At 40.8% G+C, this 18,507-nt stretch overlaps 1 protein-coding gene across 1 annotated transcript; it reads right to left on the bottom strand.

Annotated features, from left to right (window-relative positions):
• Positions 1–4,007: 4,007 nt before the first annotated feature.
• On the bottom strand, positions 4,008–17,995 carry LONRF1 (LON peptidase N-terminal domain and ring finger 1). Its single transcript, XM_088524682.1, has 12 exons — positions 17,452–17,995; positions 14,271–14,389; positions 11,622–11,744; positions 10,866–11,012; positions 10,205–10,442; positions 10,028–10,118; positions 9,052–9,166; positions 8,340–8,461; positions 7,443–7,601; positions 7,168–7,330; positions 6,268–6,420; positions 4,008–5,254 (listed from the first exon to the last, which is right to left on the bottom strand). Exons 1-12 carry the CDS (start codon positions 17,993–17,995, stop codon positions 5,096–5,098), a joined length of 2,133 nt encoding a protein of 710 aa, XP_088380808.1. The 3' UTR covers positions 4,008–5,095.
• Positions 17,996–18,507: the final 512 nt, after the last annotated feature.

Raw genomic sequence — 18,507 nt, 5'->3', positions numbered from 1 at the left:
CAGTTCTTCCTGAGCACAGCTGCATGGGGAGGTGTCTCACAGTTAATTGACCTGACAGGAGCTTCCTGGTGACTTTGCCCCTGGAGCACCACTGGGATCCAGACAACTTGAGGCAGCCCTTTGCTTCTGGGGTTTTCTTTCTCCTTCACAGTGCTTTGCTATATCACCATCTCTCTGCAAAAGGTTACTAACAGCCAAAAATGTCTGTTACAGCTCTTAAAGTCTGCAGGCTGTTACACTTGTCATGTTACTTGCAGCTTGTTCCAGTTTTGCAAGTGCCGTGAGAGTAGTTGTGCTCAGGCACCAGCGTCCTCGCCGCTTTGCTTGTGCGGGGAAGGGAACGCTTCAGCTTGCAGTGCTGCTCTCTGCAGTCTGGCAAGACAAAAATACTCTTCAACTCCAAGCCAGGTCTCACAAAGAACAGGAATTTAGAACATGCATCACTAATGCATTGGAACATGCATCACTAATGTCCATTGCCAGGAGCAGCAAAAAAAAAAAAAAAAAAAAAAAAACCTGCAAATCTGTCAGAGGTGCAAGAACTTTATAAAGTTGCCCCAAACGCAACATTGATGCAGAACAGCTGTTTTGTTGCGTGTAATGGGAAGCTTTTTTTTCCCCCAAACTTTTTGCTATGGAAGGAAAATGCTTCCCCTCAGATCAGCACTCCATTTACTACCCTGTGGCAGTAACCCAAGCACTTCTTCAGGCAGGAATCACTTGTATAGCATTTCCTTTTTCCCTCCAGTTCCAAAAATTGCCCCTATTTTTTTTTTTTTTTTGTGCTTTCATCCTCACAAAGATGAGGATATAGAGAGGTTAAATGAGGTCTTAGGAAAGGATGTGATTTAGTATTTAATAGTAAGGCAGTCCCTGTTTTTTTTTTTTTAAGAGAAACTTCAAAGATCTTTGTAATTCCTTGTCCAAAACATGCAGTTCTTCCCCCACTAGAGGGGGCATTTGAACCTTTTCTTACAGCTATGATTGCTTTCATTGCTTTTCAGCAGTGGAATAGAGTGAAAAGGAAGTCTTTAGTTTTTAAATTAAGATCAGAGTTGCTTATTTCTTGTGACTGCAGCAGGGTGGGGTGACTGGAGCCCAACAGGAGCCCTTTTCAGAGCCTACCTGCCCATTCAGACTTCCCCAGGCTTCCACTTAAGAATGAGAAACTGAAGTTCTGGTTTCAGCTAAAAATGAGGTATAATTTTTTTTGAATAATCAACATGTTTCTAGTACAAAAGGAGAAAATTAAAATTTCATAGAGCTTCCCGCAAAGTTGAAATATCTCTATTGCACATCACAGTACATCTTCATAAACATCTCTATACTTATACTTTATCTTTATACTTTTATACTTTATACTTATACTTATCTCTATCCCTTATACTTTCAGGCTTAAGTAGTTGCATCCAGAACTCAGACCCTCCAAATCCTTGTGCAATTGCTACTTGAGATGAGAAAGACTGAAAGCCCCTAGGTTTATATTTTTGGCCATAAAAATCCTTCCCCCTTCAGGGACTGCCGTTGTGCTTATACTGAAACCTCTTAGCTCTTGACAGACAAAATACCTAAGCTCCTTATTCATCTAAGCCTCATCAGGCCACACAGACTTAAGTGCATTCCCAGAGCAAAACCATTCACTCAAAATCATTATGAAAGAGAAAGACTGTGTCAGTGAGAACAGTAACCCAGGCAGAAACGACAAAACCCCTCCTTTTGTCTCCCTTCCTAAAGGAATGCCTTCAACCACCACTGGCAGTTGGAGAGATCTCAATTTCCCCTTTTGGTGCTGTTTCAGTTTATTCCCTGTGTATGCAAACACAGCCAGACCACAACTACGCACCCAGATCTACTGCATAAGACTTAATAACAATAGTGGGAGCTTGGTGGAGTATTTAATTCCATGAAGTATGCCCTGGTAAGTGTTGGAAGTGCAGACACAGAGAAGCAGAAGATACATGGTTTCCAATAGAAGGTAAAGCCCAAAACTTCTTGGAGAAGGAATCAGTATTTGCACAAACTCCTCACAGAAGTCACAGTACAAGAAGATTCAATCGTAGTAGCTTTTCCTGTCCTGATGACAGACACCCTCCCAGGGCAGATAACAGCGTGGGAGAAAAGCAGACCAGCACGTGAGTTGTTAAAAGCTCAACAGCTGCTTGAGAGTATCAAGCATCAAGTTCAACTCCTTTCAACAGATCATTATACAAAAGAAATTAATCGTCTTCTACAGGAATTCTAAACATTCAAATACCCAATTTTAATCTAGCAAAGGCAATAGGTTAGAGATGCCATCAAGTTGGCGGGGGGCAGAGAACAGCATCCTTCTTCATACAGAAAGACCAGGCATAAGCAGAGCACGTTTGGGCATTCGTATGGTTCAAGAATCAAAGAAGAATGAGGGAAGGAAGAACATGAGAGCAGAATCTACACAGCAGAGAAGGGGAGTGCGCTTCGTGGTGAGGCAGGCGAGCTAATCTGAGACGGAAGGAGCCACTGCATCCACAGGGACAACATTGCAGCCACAGGGTAACTAGGAAAGCTCTTCCCTCTCGCGCATTAGGAAAGTTCACAGACAGGCTCCTGTCCAAGTATCAACTGAGACAAAGCTCACTTTTGTCTCAAGTCACTGACAATATCTTGCACAGCCCCTATCATTTCATCTTCTTCCTCAAGCCAGTTATATGAAATAGTTACTACAGCTATATCAGTGTACAGCTCAACGGGGCAAAAGAATAAAGTATATTCTAACAATGACAGGACTGTTTCAGAAGCACTGTCCAAATGGATTAGTCAAATACACACTTCTTGTGGGTATGGAAGTGTAAAATAGCTATCAAAGAGCACCCAACAATTCAAAATGCTATGTACAAAGTGTAGCGTGGTTTCTCTCTGCCGGATATGTAACAAAATATCTATGCCAAAATGCAGTTGCTGTTCTGTCCCATTCCGACTGCACGAAGTGATAAAGTCTTACCCGCAAAACCAACCCGGAGAATCCCAACTCAAGCTCTTTCCTCTCCACACACAATGTCATATCATTCCCAAGTGCTGCTGTAACGATCATTTGTGTGGGATAATTATTGGACAGTAGTACTTAGTCATAATGCAGTAATAATCACAGAATTTTTATTTGTCTTAAGGGTATTCTACACTAGAGGCAGAACTTCTATATTCACAGAACCATCCCAACCAACTGATACTTTCTTATCTGTGCTTATAGTTAATTAATTTTTATTTAAAAAGGTAAAATAAGTATCTTCAAGCAGACTCGGGAATATTCCATTCCAAAATTAAAGCTTTTACCAAGGAAAAAGCATCTATCACAACATTAGCCAGATATCACAAGCCTGGCTACAGGGATATTGCAACTGCCCTTTCCCTGCCAAGAAAAAAAAAAAAAAAAACCAAAATCCTGTCACTTGATCATTTAAGGTGATCACAGTCGCACCACGATGAAGTTTCTAATTTTGTTAACATGCTGGACCAGAAAAGTGGAGGATCTCCTCTCTTTTACTCCTGTGAGGCCAATGGTTCCCAAACATTAACCCAGGACTTTACTCATACCTTAAATAGTAAGGGGGAATGTTTACCTTGGCTAGAAACCAGCTCTAAAAATAATCCAGACTTTGAATTGCCTGTAATACCTAAGGCCTTAGACTCCAGATAGGAACAAGTCAGGGATGTGATTATCAAGCCTGGCAAATGCTTAACTGTTCTGCAAGGACAGTTTCCCAGAGAAGTTTTGTGAAAGGCAAACACCTTACCTCAAGCCACCTGAATGTAAAGACAGGAGAAACAAAAATAGGACCGAAGCAACAAATGTGTCTGACCAATTATCAGACAACTGCGATAGTCCGAGGGGGTTGTGTACATACCACTGAAATCAGGAAGTGCCCACAGCCTTGATCTAGGTTAAGCAGCTGCTTCTGGCTTTAATTAAGATCCCCAAATAGAAGCATATGGGAAATGAAAGTTATTTTTAGTTCCTGGTAAAGTTAAAAATATTACAAACTTTTAGCTTTTATTGAAAATTAAATATATTAGCAAAAGCAAGATTTAAGAAATACTTTACAAATGATTTACATACAAGAAAGCCAGTATCAGACATATTCACAAATATGCAAACTTTTAATTACAAAAAGTACCTACTGGCAGCATGATGCTAACCTTGCCACTGCAGTGTGCTCTACTATTGATATGAATAAGGCATAGAACTCACAGTTGCACCAACTTAAAAAGTCCAAAGAAAACTTTAAGCTTTAAATCCTGGATGCACAATCCCCAATATACACACACACACACTCTAAAGTTTTTCCTTAAAGGCTCTAATACACTAAGTGTGTGCTCTGGAAGAACAGACAGCTTGAAAAGCTTAGTAAAAATAACTGGTACTGAGGTTTAGTTTTCAGTTTCCTTTTTAACATATACAGATCTAAGTATGTAAACCATATTCACAGTTTAAATATTTTTAGACAGAAGTACCTTTTTTTGTGTTTTTTTTTTTGCATCTGTTCCTTACAATTGGCTCTCAGTTCAGCACACAGTTTAAAGTGTCACCTGCTTTGTGATAACATACATTTACAAGATAACTTAAAAAACCTGTGCCATCTTCATGGTCAATACAATTCAACATGAGCAGTAATATCCAACAGTGACATTCAATACTATGTTTCAATTGTGCAAATAGCAACAGAACAATTGTACGAGGCAAAGTTATTTGCAAAACCTTTAATACCTCTTCAGTGTTGTAAACTTGGGCTGTCAGCCTTAAGTCCTGCACTTCCCACAGCTTTAAAAAGTCAGTGGCTAAAATCATCAAGTCTCAAAATGTTTTCTTCTACATAGTGCAAATTGTAACATAGATAATGTGAAAAACATATCTGGCTGGATTGACTTTGTGCAATTCTCAGTGGTCTCCTCTCGTAGTTGAAGTGCATTCAGGGAACCAAGTGGTTCAGGAAGTTGGGGGCAAGGGAGAAGCAGATCCATGTTACACGCCTCAAACCAGCGCTAGATGTGCAAAGGCAGCAAAAATTCCAGCTGCTACTACAACCAGAAGAGAAGAGCTTCTCAGGAAGACTCGGGCGGTTAGTCATTTGGACTGGTCTCTAGAAAAATACGTGAGTATATGCTGGATTTTTATCAGACGGTCTTTTAAAGACATCATAGAGAGAACTGAGAGCTGGTATCTGGGATCTACCGGGAGAACAGCTAGAAGCCACCAACACCAAGCAGGACCATTGGGCATTGCCTAAAAATAAAGGATAAGGTAGTTATTTGTAACTAGTGCACTACAGTTGACTAAGATGATAAAGTTATCAAAAGACAAGGTTGTCAAAGAAATAAAGGCTTAAATTTGATAGCGGCTACAGAATCCCTAATCTATAGGATCAGAGGGATCATGAAGACATACTTGGATCCTTCAACTCAGAAGGATCAGAGTTCTAGAATATCTTCTAGGCTTCCAGAACTGGATGGAAGCCTAGGCTAGGGGGAAGGTAATTGGTGTGTATGCTGGTTTTTGGGGGTTTCTTTTGTTTTTTGAAAAAAGAAGATAAGGAAGGAAGTTCACAGCTCTCTCAGGAAAGGATGGCTAAGCATAGGACAGTCATCTAATAACTAATCCAGACACAAATTAAATCCATTGCTTGTCATGGTATTCGTGAGGCTTGAATATTGAAACCTAATATTTGCTTTACAATGGCTTTCACAGCATCCTTTCTAAGTGGAGCTCCCTGTGTGATATCTTTTTCCAGCCTCCACTCTCAGGATTTTCACCATCCTCACTAATTGCTTACAATAATCTTTCCTGATTTGCTACAACAAAGTCCTTAAGTTTAAGGCAAGTAATTGTCAAATTCTAACAGCTGCAGTTAATGGCACTAGTCTGGAAGGGAGGAAGGACTTATTTGTATCACCTCTTTACCTACGTGTTTCATATGAGAGAATATACTTCAGCTTTTTCCATTTCAATTCTGATGGCTTTACACAAACCAGCAGTTTAAAATGCTGCTGATACTCAAGCTTAGCTCAAATTAGCCAGCTTGCTCTCTTTATCTACCAAGAAGCTTAACATCTTTGCCTGCCGAAACTGTTGAACAGTAACAGAATTGCATTTATTGCTCCTCCGGAGACATGGCTCGAGCAGAAACACAATGTAGCTCTACTGGCTTCTAAGGTGAAGGAAAACTATTTTTAAGCAGTTAGCCGGATGTTTATTTTTGGAACTAAGCAAATCAAAACTGATATTGAATGATGTCTCACCTGTATATTTTCTTCCCTATCAGGCATTGGCCCAAAATGTTGAAGAATTTGAGTGCGGAATTTGTTTCTTAAGTTTTGGAACCAACTACAAGCCTGATTGTAAACAAAATTGTGAAGTTCTCTCAGTTTCTTTAGCTCTTCTTCATTAGCAACCTAAAGGAGGAACGTTAAGAATATATTATGGATAAACAGCTAATTAGTAAAATGTTTAAGCTAAAAAACAAACAAGCAAAAACCCCCCTCCCACATCACGTTTCATTTCAATTGTTTTAATAGAAAAGATTCCCACATTCTTCTTCAACCTTGATTGGTAATGACTGGACAGTAAATATGCCCTATGACATTAACAAAAAGTGTATCCCTTTAAACCTGAAGGCATTTGGATTAAGGTAGGAAAGAAAGCAAAAACAAAAACCAAGTGGAGTACATAAACACAAGAGGAGATCCTGCTTTACTCAAGACATGTTAAAAAAAAAAAAAAATCAAAGAACTTCTAATGAGAACTCCATTGCTTTGAAACTCAATAAATAAATAAATAAATAAAAGCCAACCCACCCCCCCAGCCAGTACTCCAAATATAAAGTCACTCCTAACAGGATCCAAACTGCCTTCTTTCTGAAGTCACCAAAATATTTTATCTAATATATAAAATTAGATATATCCAAGTAGTTATAGCTTCATAAACTACTGTTGAAATAATTTTACCTCTTTAAATAAAGAAAATGAAAAGAAGCATTGTATTTTATTATTTTGTAATAAAATTTTCATTTCTTCCAGATGCTGGGACCCTGTCTTCCGGTGGTACCTAACCATCTGAAACAGAATCCTCCAGAACATATCAGGCATAAATCTTCAGATATTAACTAATACTAGTAAGTATATGGAAAGCATTCTGTATACCTTAACATCTTCCAAATATTCAATGTCTGCAGTGCAATAACCATCTTTCATCCCTCTTCGTAAAACTCTAAATCTCTTTCCACCAACTGTATCAACAACGGATCGTCCATCAGGTAGAAAATGAACATGCCTAATTTGCAGCATACACCCGTAATCTGCAAAACTAGAAAAAACACCTTGGCACTAACACAACTACACATTCCAATGAGGATTTAAAAAAAAAAAAAAAATTAAAAGAAGCAGAGCAGGAGCGTGGTACAATGATGCAAACCTACCCATTCTGAGAGTCACTTATGCACATCCCAAACTGCTTAGTCCCAGTTTCCATACTCCTGCGAATCATCAGCCGGTATCGTGGCTCAAACACATGTAGAGGGCAAGGCACAGTAGGATATGCCATAGTGCAAACAAACATTGGAACATTCTTGGTCAAGCTTCAGTGAACAAGAAGAGAAACAGGTGGCTTAAAATGCAATCGCTGAACTATATACCAAGACAGCACATTTTTGTATTATGTTTATTAAGTCTGAGGTAGTGAAGTACCTGTACCACAGGGTAAAAGTAAATTATAGCAAGTTCCATAAACAATAAAAAGCCATATTACAAGCAATAACAGTGAACACCTGTGTACTGATTGGAATACATAATGCACAATAACTCTAATAACAAAGAGGTATCTAGTTAGTAAATGACTGCATGGGGTTTTGGTTTTAATTTGATACACACACAATCATTATGCTCTTATGTGCATTACTTTCCCAAAATCAAAAAAAAAAAAATCAAAAAAAAAAAAAAAGGCAAGCAGCAGTGATAACATTGTTACTAAGCCATTACTTGGATTATTTTCAAGGATGGCCTCCCAGGTCAGGAGATGAAAGCCAGGGTATGATATTTACCTGGCAAGTGTCTGAAGTAGGGCCAAAACATTGAAAAACAAAATGGATTTTCTCCAAGCTTTTCATTAAGTATGCAGTCCACAGTAGCAGATCCATACAAACACGTTAGCATTAAAACATTATCAGGTATTTAATTTGCTGCCTTCCACGTAAATTTACATGCCTTCAGAAGTCTATAATGTGCCATTATTAATAGCCACAAAAATGATAAAACATTTCTAAAAATGATTTCCATACTTATCTCTCAAGCTTTCTAGATAAAGACAGCAAGCTTACTTTGAGTGCTCAGCAGTTTCTTCCTCATGAATTCTTTTTCTCTCGCATAACTCATCAGACAGGTATTTCATTATTAATTCTTCTAGCAGTTCTGTGATACAGTATCTCCTGCTTGCCAGGTACTGGAAAAATGGTTTAAAAATGTATTATTATTTCTTATATACTAACACAAAACTTAAGAAAAGATGTAGCTTTCAATTAAAACAATGGTACAAGAAATATGCTAAGGAGAGTTTTAAACTCATGAAAAGCTACAGCTTTGAGCCTCTTACATTTCATGGATTAATGGATTATATTACTCTAATATTTGAAAGTTCTTTCTTTTAGATCTTAATTAGATACAGGAGTTGTCAGACTCTTAAGTTTCTTTTTTTCTAGTAAGCATAGAAAAACAAATGACTTCACAGATTATATAGCCATGTAGAGGAAAAAAAAAAGGGAATAAAAAGGAAAGTTTACAGAAATTACCATCTTTACAGGTAAGAAAGTTTGCAAACACTTAAAATTGGTGACACCAACAAAGTAGATGATGCCTGAAACACAAAACCCCTAAGGTCCTAAGGCAAACCTGATCAGCTTGTTTTGACAAAGTCTGCCTCAATTTTTTCCCCTTTTAGTAGTAATCCATAACTCAAATGAATCCAAGTTGTTGCTTTTAAGTGAAGCAGCCAATAAGGTATTTGTCTCGAGCAGTTTCCCTGGGAAGCAGTACCTCCTTCAAACTCTCCTTGCAGAGGGGACACTGCGGAGCATGGTCTAAACACCGTTCCAAGCAGCCTTTGCAAAAGGTATGTCCACAAGGGGTTGTCACTGGCTCAAAGAACAGCCTGAAACAAATTATCAAAAAATAACGTTAATTTCATTAAAACATGACAAGGTTGCATTTGGCTAAAAGTCACTGATAACTTCATTAAATCGTAAAAAAAAAAAAAAAAGTAGTAAGAAATTGCATAAGGAAGCAAAGAAAAATAACTTCGTGTCTCTTCAAGTTTTTCCCTCTGTGACAGCTTGCTTCCCTTCTAACACTGCACCCCTAATTTTCTTGCTTTCTAATCCATCTCAACATACTTCAGCATCCAAAATATTCAATCATTTATCCCAATATATAAAGATTTTTGATCCCGTTACATTCAGAATACACAAGATCAAGTGATTCTTTAAGCTATATTGTTGCAATAGTAATAAATGTACCATTTCCAAAATTACATCCAATTTAACATAGATAAAATATTTTAAGACATTTATTCTGCAGACAAGGACAGCTCAGTAAGAGCTTTCAAATACTTCTACTGCATTTAGGGAGGCTGACATTTTGAAATATCTACATTTCCTGGACAGCTCACAGAATCAGAGACAATTTATCTAAGCATTAGCCTTCTTAAAATAAAAATGTTAAATAGTGTTTTAGCAACTGAAGCAAGACAAATATTTAATTGCAAGACACTGTTGCCGGTTAACACTATTGGATTTAACTTAAAGCAACTTGATTAAAATAATGCTGCATTATACAACATTACAACAAGAGACACTTTAAATAAGCATTTAACTGTTGGGATGGAAAAAGGCTGAAAATTATTCTTAATTGGCATTAGGACTCATGCAACCCATAAATGTCTCTGTTTACATATGTAAAAGATATGTGGCCAAATATCTATAGTTAAAATACTGGATCAAAGAAAACATATTACCTCATGCACAAAGAGCACTCAAAATCTGACACATCAATCAAATTTCCTGGAATGGCTCCATAAGCCAGTGTTGTGTCCCTTTTTGTGTTTTCTGAGGAAAAGAAAAACCAAAATAGTACTTCAAAGAAATGCACAACACAATAAATACTTTAAATTTCAAATTTAATTACTGTTTACCTCCTTGCTTTTTGTGTTTATTTCTTCCATCTTCAAATACAACTGTATCTTGCTCTGAAAAGGAAAGCTTTCTTTTCAACAAAGCACCTTTTTCTTGACCACAGAGAAAGGGTTCAGAAGACACTCTCTTTAAACCATCTTCTCTGGAAAGGTCTTTTGCTGAGTTAAGAGCATGGGCAGATTGTGCACGATTTAGGCTTCCACTGATAGGCTGCAGTATTGCTGATTCTCCTAAACTCTGTAAAAATAAGATAAGCTGAACTATACATATGGAGTAACATAAGCATAAGACACAAACATGTGAGGAAACATAAGCCAAATTGGCATCTGCAGTTAGCTAACAAGAGGAATCTGACAAGTCAGGATAGTACTCCAAATTTGTTCATCTTTAACAAATCAAAAGCCTCCATCTGCTTCAAAGAAGAAAAATCTGTAATTTAGTTTTATTTTGCAGTGCCTAATATCATATCTCAGTAAGTAGTTTACCGAAATGAGAGCCTAATGCTCCAAATGAAAGCACATTACTCCTAGAATACATTTCTGTCCAGCATAGCTAATTACATCAGCATTTAGGTTCAAAAATAAGTATGACAAACGAAGGTATTGGAGCTTATTTGTACATATTAGTGAAAGAAAAAAGTTATCCTGTAGTTTTTGTTACCTGCTCACGACAAAGTTGTAAATTGCAGCAAGACTCAGTCATTTCAGAACCAAGTATAAAAGGTTTATTTCGAACATGTGGTGAATTCCAAGCAGATTCCTTCAGGCGCTCTCCTAAATTTTCTGGTGACAGCACATCACGCAAAGTCTAGAATATAAACCACCAAGTGTTCATAATAATGAAAAGGAATCTAGCTATAGTTTTATTTTTAAGCTATATATGAAAAATAAGAATTTAATTTACAGAAGGTTATCCTCATGAACAGACTTTTACTACGTAACAGCTGAGAACAGTTGAGAACAGGCAAAAAGCTACAAAGCTATATAGCTAAGCAGAGGTTTATCTAAAAATCTTTTGCATTAGAAGGGAATCACCTCTTCAGAGTTAGCCATTGTCAATTCAATATAATGAAGATTTTTCAATGTAATTTTTTATTATTAAATAAAAGCAATTATGTTTCGAGCATAGACTTCTGTTTGCACTATCTAAGAATGCTGTCTGCTTTCCAAATTTCTGTATTTTCCTTTAGTAACTTTAAAAGCACAAGTACTTTGGAACATGTGTATTTAGAATTTGTGCACCAGTAAAACCCACTCAACACAATTCAACACATCTTGAAAGGAAGTAATCTAAAAGCCACCAGAACCTCCTCTGTATGCACTGAGGAAGACACCAGGTAATCAAAATCTGCCATAAGGAGAGCCTCATAAAGGAATCAAGACAGAGAGAGTAATCCAGTTTGATCTATCAAATTACCTTCTCTACTTCTAGCTTGGCTGGAAGAAAATCCTCATCAAGGGCTAAGCATTGTAGAAATAATTGTAAGGCATCAGCTACAAAGCCAGATTCACGCAGCACTTTTCCTTTTCGGAAGTAGACCTGAGAAACAGATAACAGGACATTTGTAGAGAGTATAAAGAACTTCAGTTTTCAACTCACAGGCATTACACGGAACCAGAATTAGAAGCCTCGGGTACAAAGAGAACATACCCCTCAGCAACCTCAGCTGTGCAGAATGTGGAACATCCACGGGCCTTCTCTAACTTCAGTTCCCTGTATTATCTTAAAAGAGCTCTGGGATGGGCTGGCATCAACCTCCTTTCAGTGAATTTGTTTTGATTACACAAAGGATTAAAATCCTGACAAGCATTTAATTGACACAAGGCCTTAATTTCTCCTTTCCATAAGCCTTTGGAGGAGGGAAGAGGAACATACCATGGAATTTATCACACTTCCCTGCATGACAGCTTACCCAGGATACCCTTTTTGCCCTGTGTCATCAAAAGTGTCATAGTTCTGGTCTGAAGGAAAAGAATTAACTATAGACAGAACCAACCATACTGCCAGGCATCCCTTACATGCATTTTAACACACATCTTCAATACAGAACAACGTGCTTTTGCAATTATTTAATCCCTGAATGCTAGGAACCAGTTAGAAAACAAAATGGTTTACTATTTTCTTCTAAAAAAACAAAAAAAAGGAGAAAACACCACTGAACGTTGAACCTATACATTATAGGATGTTACAATTAAGAAGTCCCTTATCCAATTCATTTCAATTTTTTAAAAGTGGCATTCACAGTAATAGATAAGAGTTAGATAAAAGCAATACAGTTGTAGGGTGGACAATGGACCAGAAAACTGAATTTAAAATAAATTCAACACAGTTTCTACAGAATAATTCCCCATATTAATGGCAGTCTTTTAAACAAGGTTGTCAGATGAGGGCATGCATTTCTCCTGATGCATGAAGGCAATTTCAATAAGCTGTACCCCGAAGAAGGAAAGTGTGCAAATTCTCCTCTTAGAGAGTGCTCATCTTCCTAGAGAGGCAGGAATCGTTAAGGGAATCTATCAAACTGAGCTCTGTCAAGAGAGACAAGGTTTCCTTCCAGACATAGAAGAGTAAACAATACCACCAATGCTGACATGCAAAGAGAAAAGCAGGAACCTCTTCTAAACGTGAAGAAATCACGTAAGTGTTGACCACAGAAGAACCAAGCAGAAGCAGTTACTCTTATTATCTCCCCTTCCTCAGGGAGGTCTGGCCACTGTGCTGCCATGAGCAGTGTCTTACAATTAAGAGACTCCGCAGCTGCCTGAACTATTTGCAAAGCTCAGTTCCCACTAAGTTCTCTGGGCCTTTCAAGAGAAAGAAACTTCCCAAGCTACAGCAGCAGTGGCCTTATCAAAACGTGCAAGAAGTTCTCCTCTTCCTTCCCCCTCCCCCACCCCCCCCAAAAAACAAACCAAAACAAAAAACCCAAAGCAACAACAAAATAAAGGCAGATGGTGCAGACTATGTCAGCACAAACTACTCCAACTTAGTACTGGAGCCCGAACATTTTTATTTTTAACCAATACTATTGCAAAAGTACTTAGTATTTGTGCCAAATATTTCATTCTTTGGTAACATTTTTTAAAAATTTATTTTTCAATAATAATTTCCTATTTATATAATACACTCTTTCATCAAATCAACACATATATCACTTCTCAAGTTTTATTAACATAGAGCCAGAATTCTAACCCTGGCTGCTATCAGCACTCACTGATTTCACATGATGTTCCTAAGAAACATATAATACTGAAAGTGCTTTGACTTTGGGAAATAATGTCAAACTATAACTCTTTTGAGAAGCACAGAACTCTGAAAGCAGTAACGGGTAACGGAGTTTTGAGCAGTCTCATACTATCTGCATCAACCTGTCAACTGTACAGGCCCCGGCAGTTTCACCTTTAAGCAACTGAGACCAAATGCACAACTTCAGTCAGCCACTCACCCAGCTGGTAATATTAAGCTGAAGTTTGTAAGTGTTTGATAAGTTTTCCTAAAAGAACACATAAACATTTTCTTCCTACAAAGGAATAAAGAATAGCTATCAAGTAACTGTGAGCAGCACAAAATACTGCATCACGTTTCCTAAACCATCAGTTCTACACCACTTCACCCTTTGTCAATAGGCACTTTCTTGTGTTGTGGTATGAACTAAAAATAAAAACACTTGATGTTTTTGATACAAGCTAAGCAGCTCCAGGTGGATTAGTTTGCCTTTTTGCATTAAACAAACAGACCGCACTTAGCCTGGAACAGGAAGCTAAAGACTAAAAGACAAATAACACTCCTGTAATAGATGCATAATATTGATCAACTTGCTCCGCTCTCTAACTTGCTGCACTTAATAATAGTCTGTCTCGGAAAATGAACTGTTTTAATATACTTTTTAGTACTCTGCATGTCTTCCTAGATTTATTGTTTTCTTAAATCAAGCGTTCAGATAATATTTTAAAGTTTTTATACAAATTAACTGACCAAATTCCTTAATTTGATGCAACTATAATTTTGAATTTATTAATTTCACAAAGAAAGATTTTGAAAAATGAAAACTTCATATCAACTTACCTCTGGCCAATTTGGCATTTTAGAAATAACAAAATTTAGATCTTCTATGGCTGCTTTATACTCTCGGAGGCCAGCATATGACTCAGCTCTGTAAATTCTTAACATCAAGTCACCAGAATCTGTAGAAAGAAGTAAGTAGCATTTTTAATAATTCAGAAGTCTGTATTTTTAATTACATATGCTTTTATAACTATATAAATCATAACCATGAATACAGTTTTCTGTGCCATATTCTCAATACAACTGCCATATAATTTGCTCCTTCTACCCCCTTTAAACATTTGAATGAAAAGAAGTAATTCTAAACTCATGTCTTTAGCTCGAAAGATCAGCTATCAAATCCTCTAGTGTTTCTGAGGGCAACAAGAAAATACATTAAAAATATATATATGTATTTATGTGAGACTGACAGACTAAACTACAGTTCCATACTTCCATGACAGGAATTGACTGAATAGATTCCGGTTTTACAGCACATCTGCTTAAAGCCACATAAACCCAGGAACTCATCTCACTTGTAAAGTCTGAATTCTAAAAAGTTTGCTTTCAAACTTTGGATTTTGTTTAGGCTAGCATTTGATTTTCTAATGCTCAACCCCTTCCAGATACAGTGTTGGTATTTTTACAGTGATGTCGTCTGATAAGGATCAGAAATCACTATCACTGTGTTGTCTGACAAAGAGAAGCAACACCAGAAGGCCATTAGCAGCAGCTGGCAGCCCTGCTGCAGGGACTTCAACTAGCAGAACTTCTGCCCTGGGAAACCATTAGCGCGTGTCCCGAGTACAGCATTTTGCACTTGCAATAAAGCAACTGCACTGCAAATGTAGCTACCTACATGCCATTAAAATAATGTTTTTTTTTTTAAAAAAAAAAAACAAATACACCTAATAGTTTTTACTTGGAAAAGTCAGTAGATACTTCCCTCATTTTTTTTAGTACATCTGTGCCTTCCACTGAAAGGATCGTAAGAGATAACAAGTTGAACATAGAACTGATGTAAACAGCTACTCAAATTAAACAGTTAAGTTTGTTTTGGCAAGACTTTGCAGAGGATAAAAATAATTTAAATATTTCAGTGACTTAGACTATTCTAAGCATCTAGTCTACCTTTCAAAATTCCCACCATTAACTTGATTTATACGTAAATCTGCTTCAGCAGGAAGCCAGACTGGTCACTAGCACCACATATTCCCCAGTACTTTTTTGGATTTAGATCCACAATGTAAAAGATCTTAGTGGAGAAGAAATGGTTAAGAAAATCAAAACTGACAATGTTTCATTAACTGAAGCTACTCAAGAATTGTTCTGATGTTTTGAGCTGACAACTTTCTTTTGAGTACAAACATTGCCAAACTGATTTTTTTTCTTCTATGTTAGATATAAGAAAATACATACTAGCAGAAATTTGGGAAACCATCTGTCTAATTTCAAATAAACATGCAGTTCTGCAACTAGAAGATCTCTGAAGCCTGCTCCCTATTTTGTGACTATTACTGCCTCAGAGGACAGAAGCTCTGCTCATGCTCTTCAGACAGTGGTTTTCTCTATCTGACTGTTTGGTGTTCACAGAAAGCCCTTTCTCCAGAGGTTACATCAATGTGGGACTTCATCCTCTAACAAGCTACTCATTTGCACATAATCAGGGGAAGTTCATCTTTTTCCAGACCTCTGCTACATGTCAGACAAGACCGGGAATCTCCGAGCCTTGTTTCCTGCAGGGAAGGCAAGGGGCACTTTGAAGACAACAGCATCAGTTCAAATCAAGAGCGGGCAGTTTGTCCCTTTGTTTTTCAAAGAATGAAGCATGGATCCAATGCAACTGGTGCAAAATGAAGGGCCACATGAAATAATTTAATTAGGACCCCAACCCTGTTGCTACAAACAAACACTGCCAATGAATAATCAATGCATATAAATTGGGTCTAAACAACACCTAAATTTACCTGCCCACTTCTGCAAGAAAAATTTAATTTGTAAGCTTCATACTTTTGAAAACACAGTCTCTCCATGTCAGAATACCTCCATCCTTGGAGGTTTTCAGGACTCAGCTGGAAAAAGCTTTAAGCAAACTACAGTGTCTACTCTTTCTTGAGCAGGGGGTTGGACTGGAGACCTCTATGTTCACTCCCAAGCCCATTTCCTCAATAGTATTAGCTGTGTCTTTCAGGGTACTTGACTAAAGGCAGGCTATATTTGGATTTAAATTCAACAGACTGCCTTTAAACTATTGCATTTCATCCCCACAAATAATATTTTAATCAATGTAACTTCTCAATATGTAACTTCAAAAGTATTTCCCTATGGAATATAAAGCCATTAGCCAGTATTGCTAAGCCCATAAAAAGGATAGTTGCTTTAATAAATTAAGCAGTGTCCTGATCAGTATTGTATCAGTTCTCTTATTCCTTCAAAAACAATCTTGAACCATGGAACAGATTCCATATAAGCCTTTGACCAGGAAGGGGTTCATCACTTTGCATCCTGAAAACCACTGAGCTTTGACTCCATCTCCATGTGACCTGTACGAGTCAATGCTGTAAGAGAAAAATAAGCTACTTCTTGCAGTTGCAAGGCTAAAAATAGTTCAGACACTTTCTCAGGTCCCATCTACCCTATGTACTGCAAGCATCCTGGCAACTAAAAAAAAATACCTGAGATTTAATCTCACCCATATTGAAAACAGTTTATTCAGGAACCAAATCTGACATATCCCCCGATCCCAAGAAGGGATGGGAAAGATTAGACTTTTGCCAGCTTTTGTTTTTCAATAGAGCTGGCAAAAAAGGGTTCAACGCGCAGTGTATTTGAACTTACAAAAACACCGATTCCTACGTGTGCGGGCAGCGCCGAGGCGGCCCCGCGCAACACGAGGCGCCGAGGAGCAGGGGCCGCCCGGGGCTCTGCCCGCAGCCCCGGCGCACCCGCCCCCACGCGGGACGCGCCCCGCGGGGACCCCCGGCGGCGGCTCCGTTACAAAACCGGCCACTCCCCGCGTGATGTCACCGCGTTACACAACCTGTCCCCGCCGTGCCGCCCGCTTATGCAACCGGGCCCGGCGCGACGCGACGCTCCACGCGGGGGAGAACGCTGTCCCCGCGGGGACGGCGCTCAACGCGGCACCGCTCCCGCCCGGCCCCCGCCCACCCGCGCGACCGCCCCGGCCCCCCGCGGGCCTTACCGGCGCGCAGCGCGTGGCTGGCGGCGCCCAGCGCCTCGCCGTGGCGGCCCTGCGCCAGCAGCTCCTCGAGGCGCGCGCCGCTCCGCGCCCGCTGGCACTCGCGCGGGAACCACTTCTCGGCCAGGCGCCGCAGCACGACGCTCGTGCGGAGCGGCGCGGCGGGCGGCAGCCGCTCGCGGCAGCGGCGGCAGCGGGCGCGCAGCTCCCCGCGCAGGCAGCGGCGGCAGTAGCTGTGGCCGCACGCCGCCGTGACCGGCTCGCCGAGGAAGCGCCGGCAGCCGCAGCAGCGCAGCGGCCCGCCGCCCTCCGCCGAGGAAGCGCCGCGGACCCGCGCCGGCCCGTGCCGCAGGCGGTAGTTGAGCGCCAGGCAGTCCACGAGCGGCCCGAGGCGCCGCGGCCCGGCCAGGGGGCCGAGGCAGAGCGCGGCCAGCGAGGGCCCCGCCGCCGCCGCCGCTGCCTCCTTCAGGCGGCCGCCCTCCTCGCCGAGCCTCGCGCTGCCCCCCGCCTCCGGCTCGGCGCCCACGGCCACGGGCGAGGAGGCCATGGGCGGCCGGGGGGGTGTGGCGCTCCCGCCGCGGGACAGGCGGGCGGCGGCGGCGCCCCCTTGTCGCGCGCGGCCCGGCGCAACGGTCACCCCTCGAGGCGGCGGCGCCCCGCGCTGCTCCTTTCAAGCGTCGCCGCGGAGCCGCCGCCGTTGCCGCGCGCGCTCCGCCGTTGCCGTTGCCGCGCGCGCTCCGCCGTTGCCGTTGCCGCCGTTGCCGCCGCCTTACATAAAACGCGGCGTCACGGGACCGCCGCGCCGGCCCCGCATTGGCGGCGGGCGGCGGGGCCGGGGCGGCGCCGGGGGCGGGCGCGCCCGCCGCGGAAGGAGGTTACAAAACAGCGGCCCGTGCGCGCGCCCCGACGGCCGCGCGTGGGGCGGGGCGTCACGCGAGGGAGCCGCGCGGGGACCCGGCGGCCGCTGTGGCGCCGGCCGGGCCGTTAACGGCGCCGCGGGGCTCGGGGGCGCGGAGGGAGAGGGGCCGGTCCCTTCGGCTTTTTTGTTTTTAGGATTTC

This window comes from Tinamus guttatus, unplaced genomic scaffold, assembly GCF_059628265.1.
Source record: "Tinamus guttatus ecotype Peru unplaced genomic scaffold, ASM5962826v1 Tinamus_guttatus_pri_ptg000213l, whole genome shotgun sequence".
Taxonomy (NCBI): Eukaryota; Metazoa; Chordata; class Aves; order Tinamiformes; family Tinamidae; genus Tinamus; species Tinamus guttatus.
The sequence above is the reverse complement of the archived record's forward strand: the minus strand, read 5'-3'. Positions and strand labels throughout refer to the sequence as shown.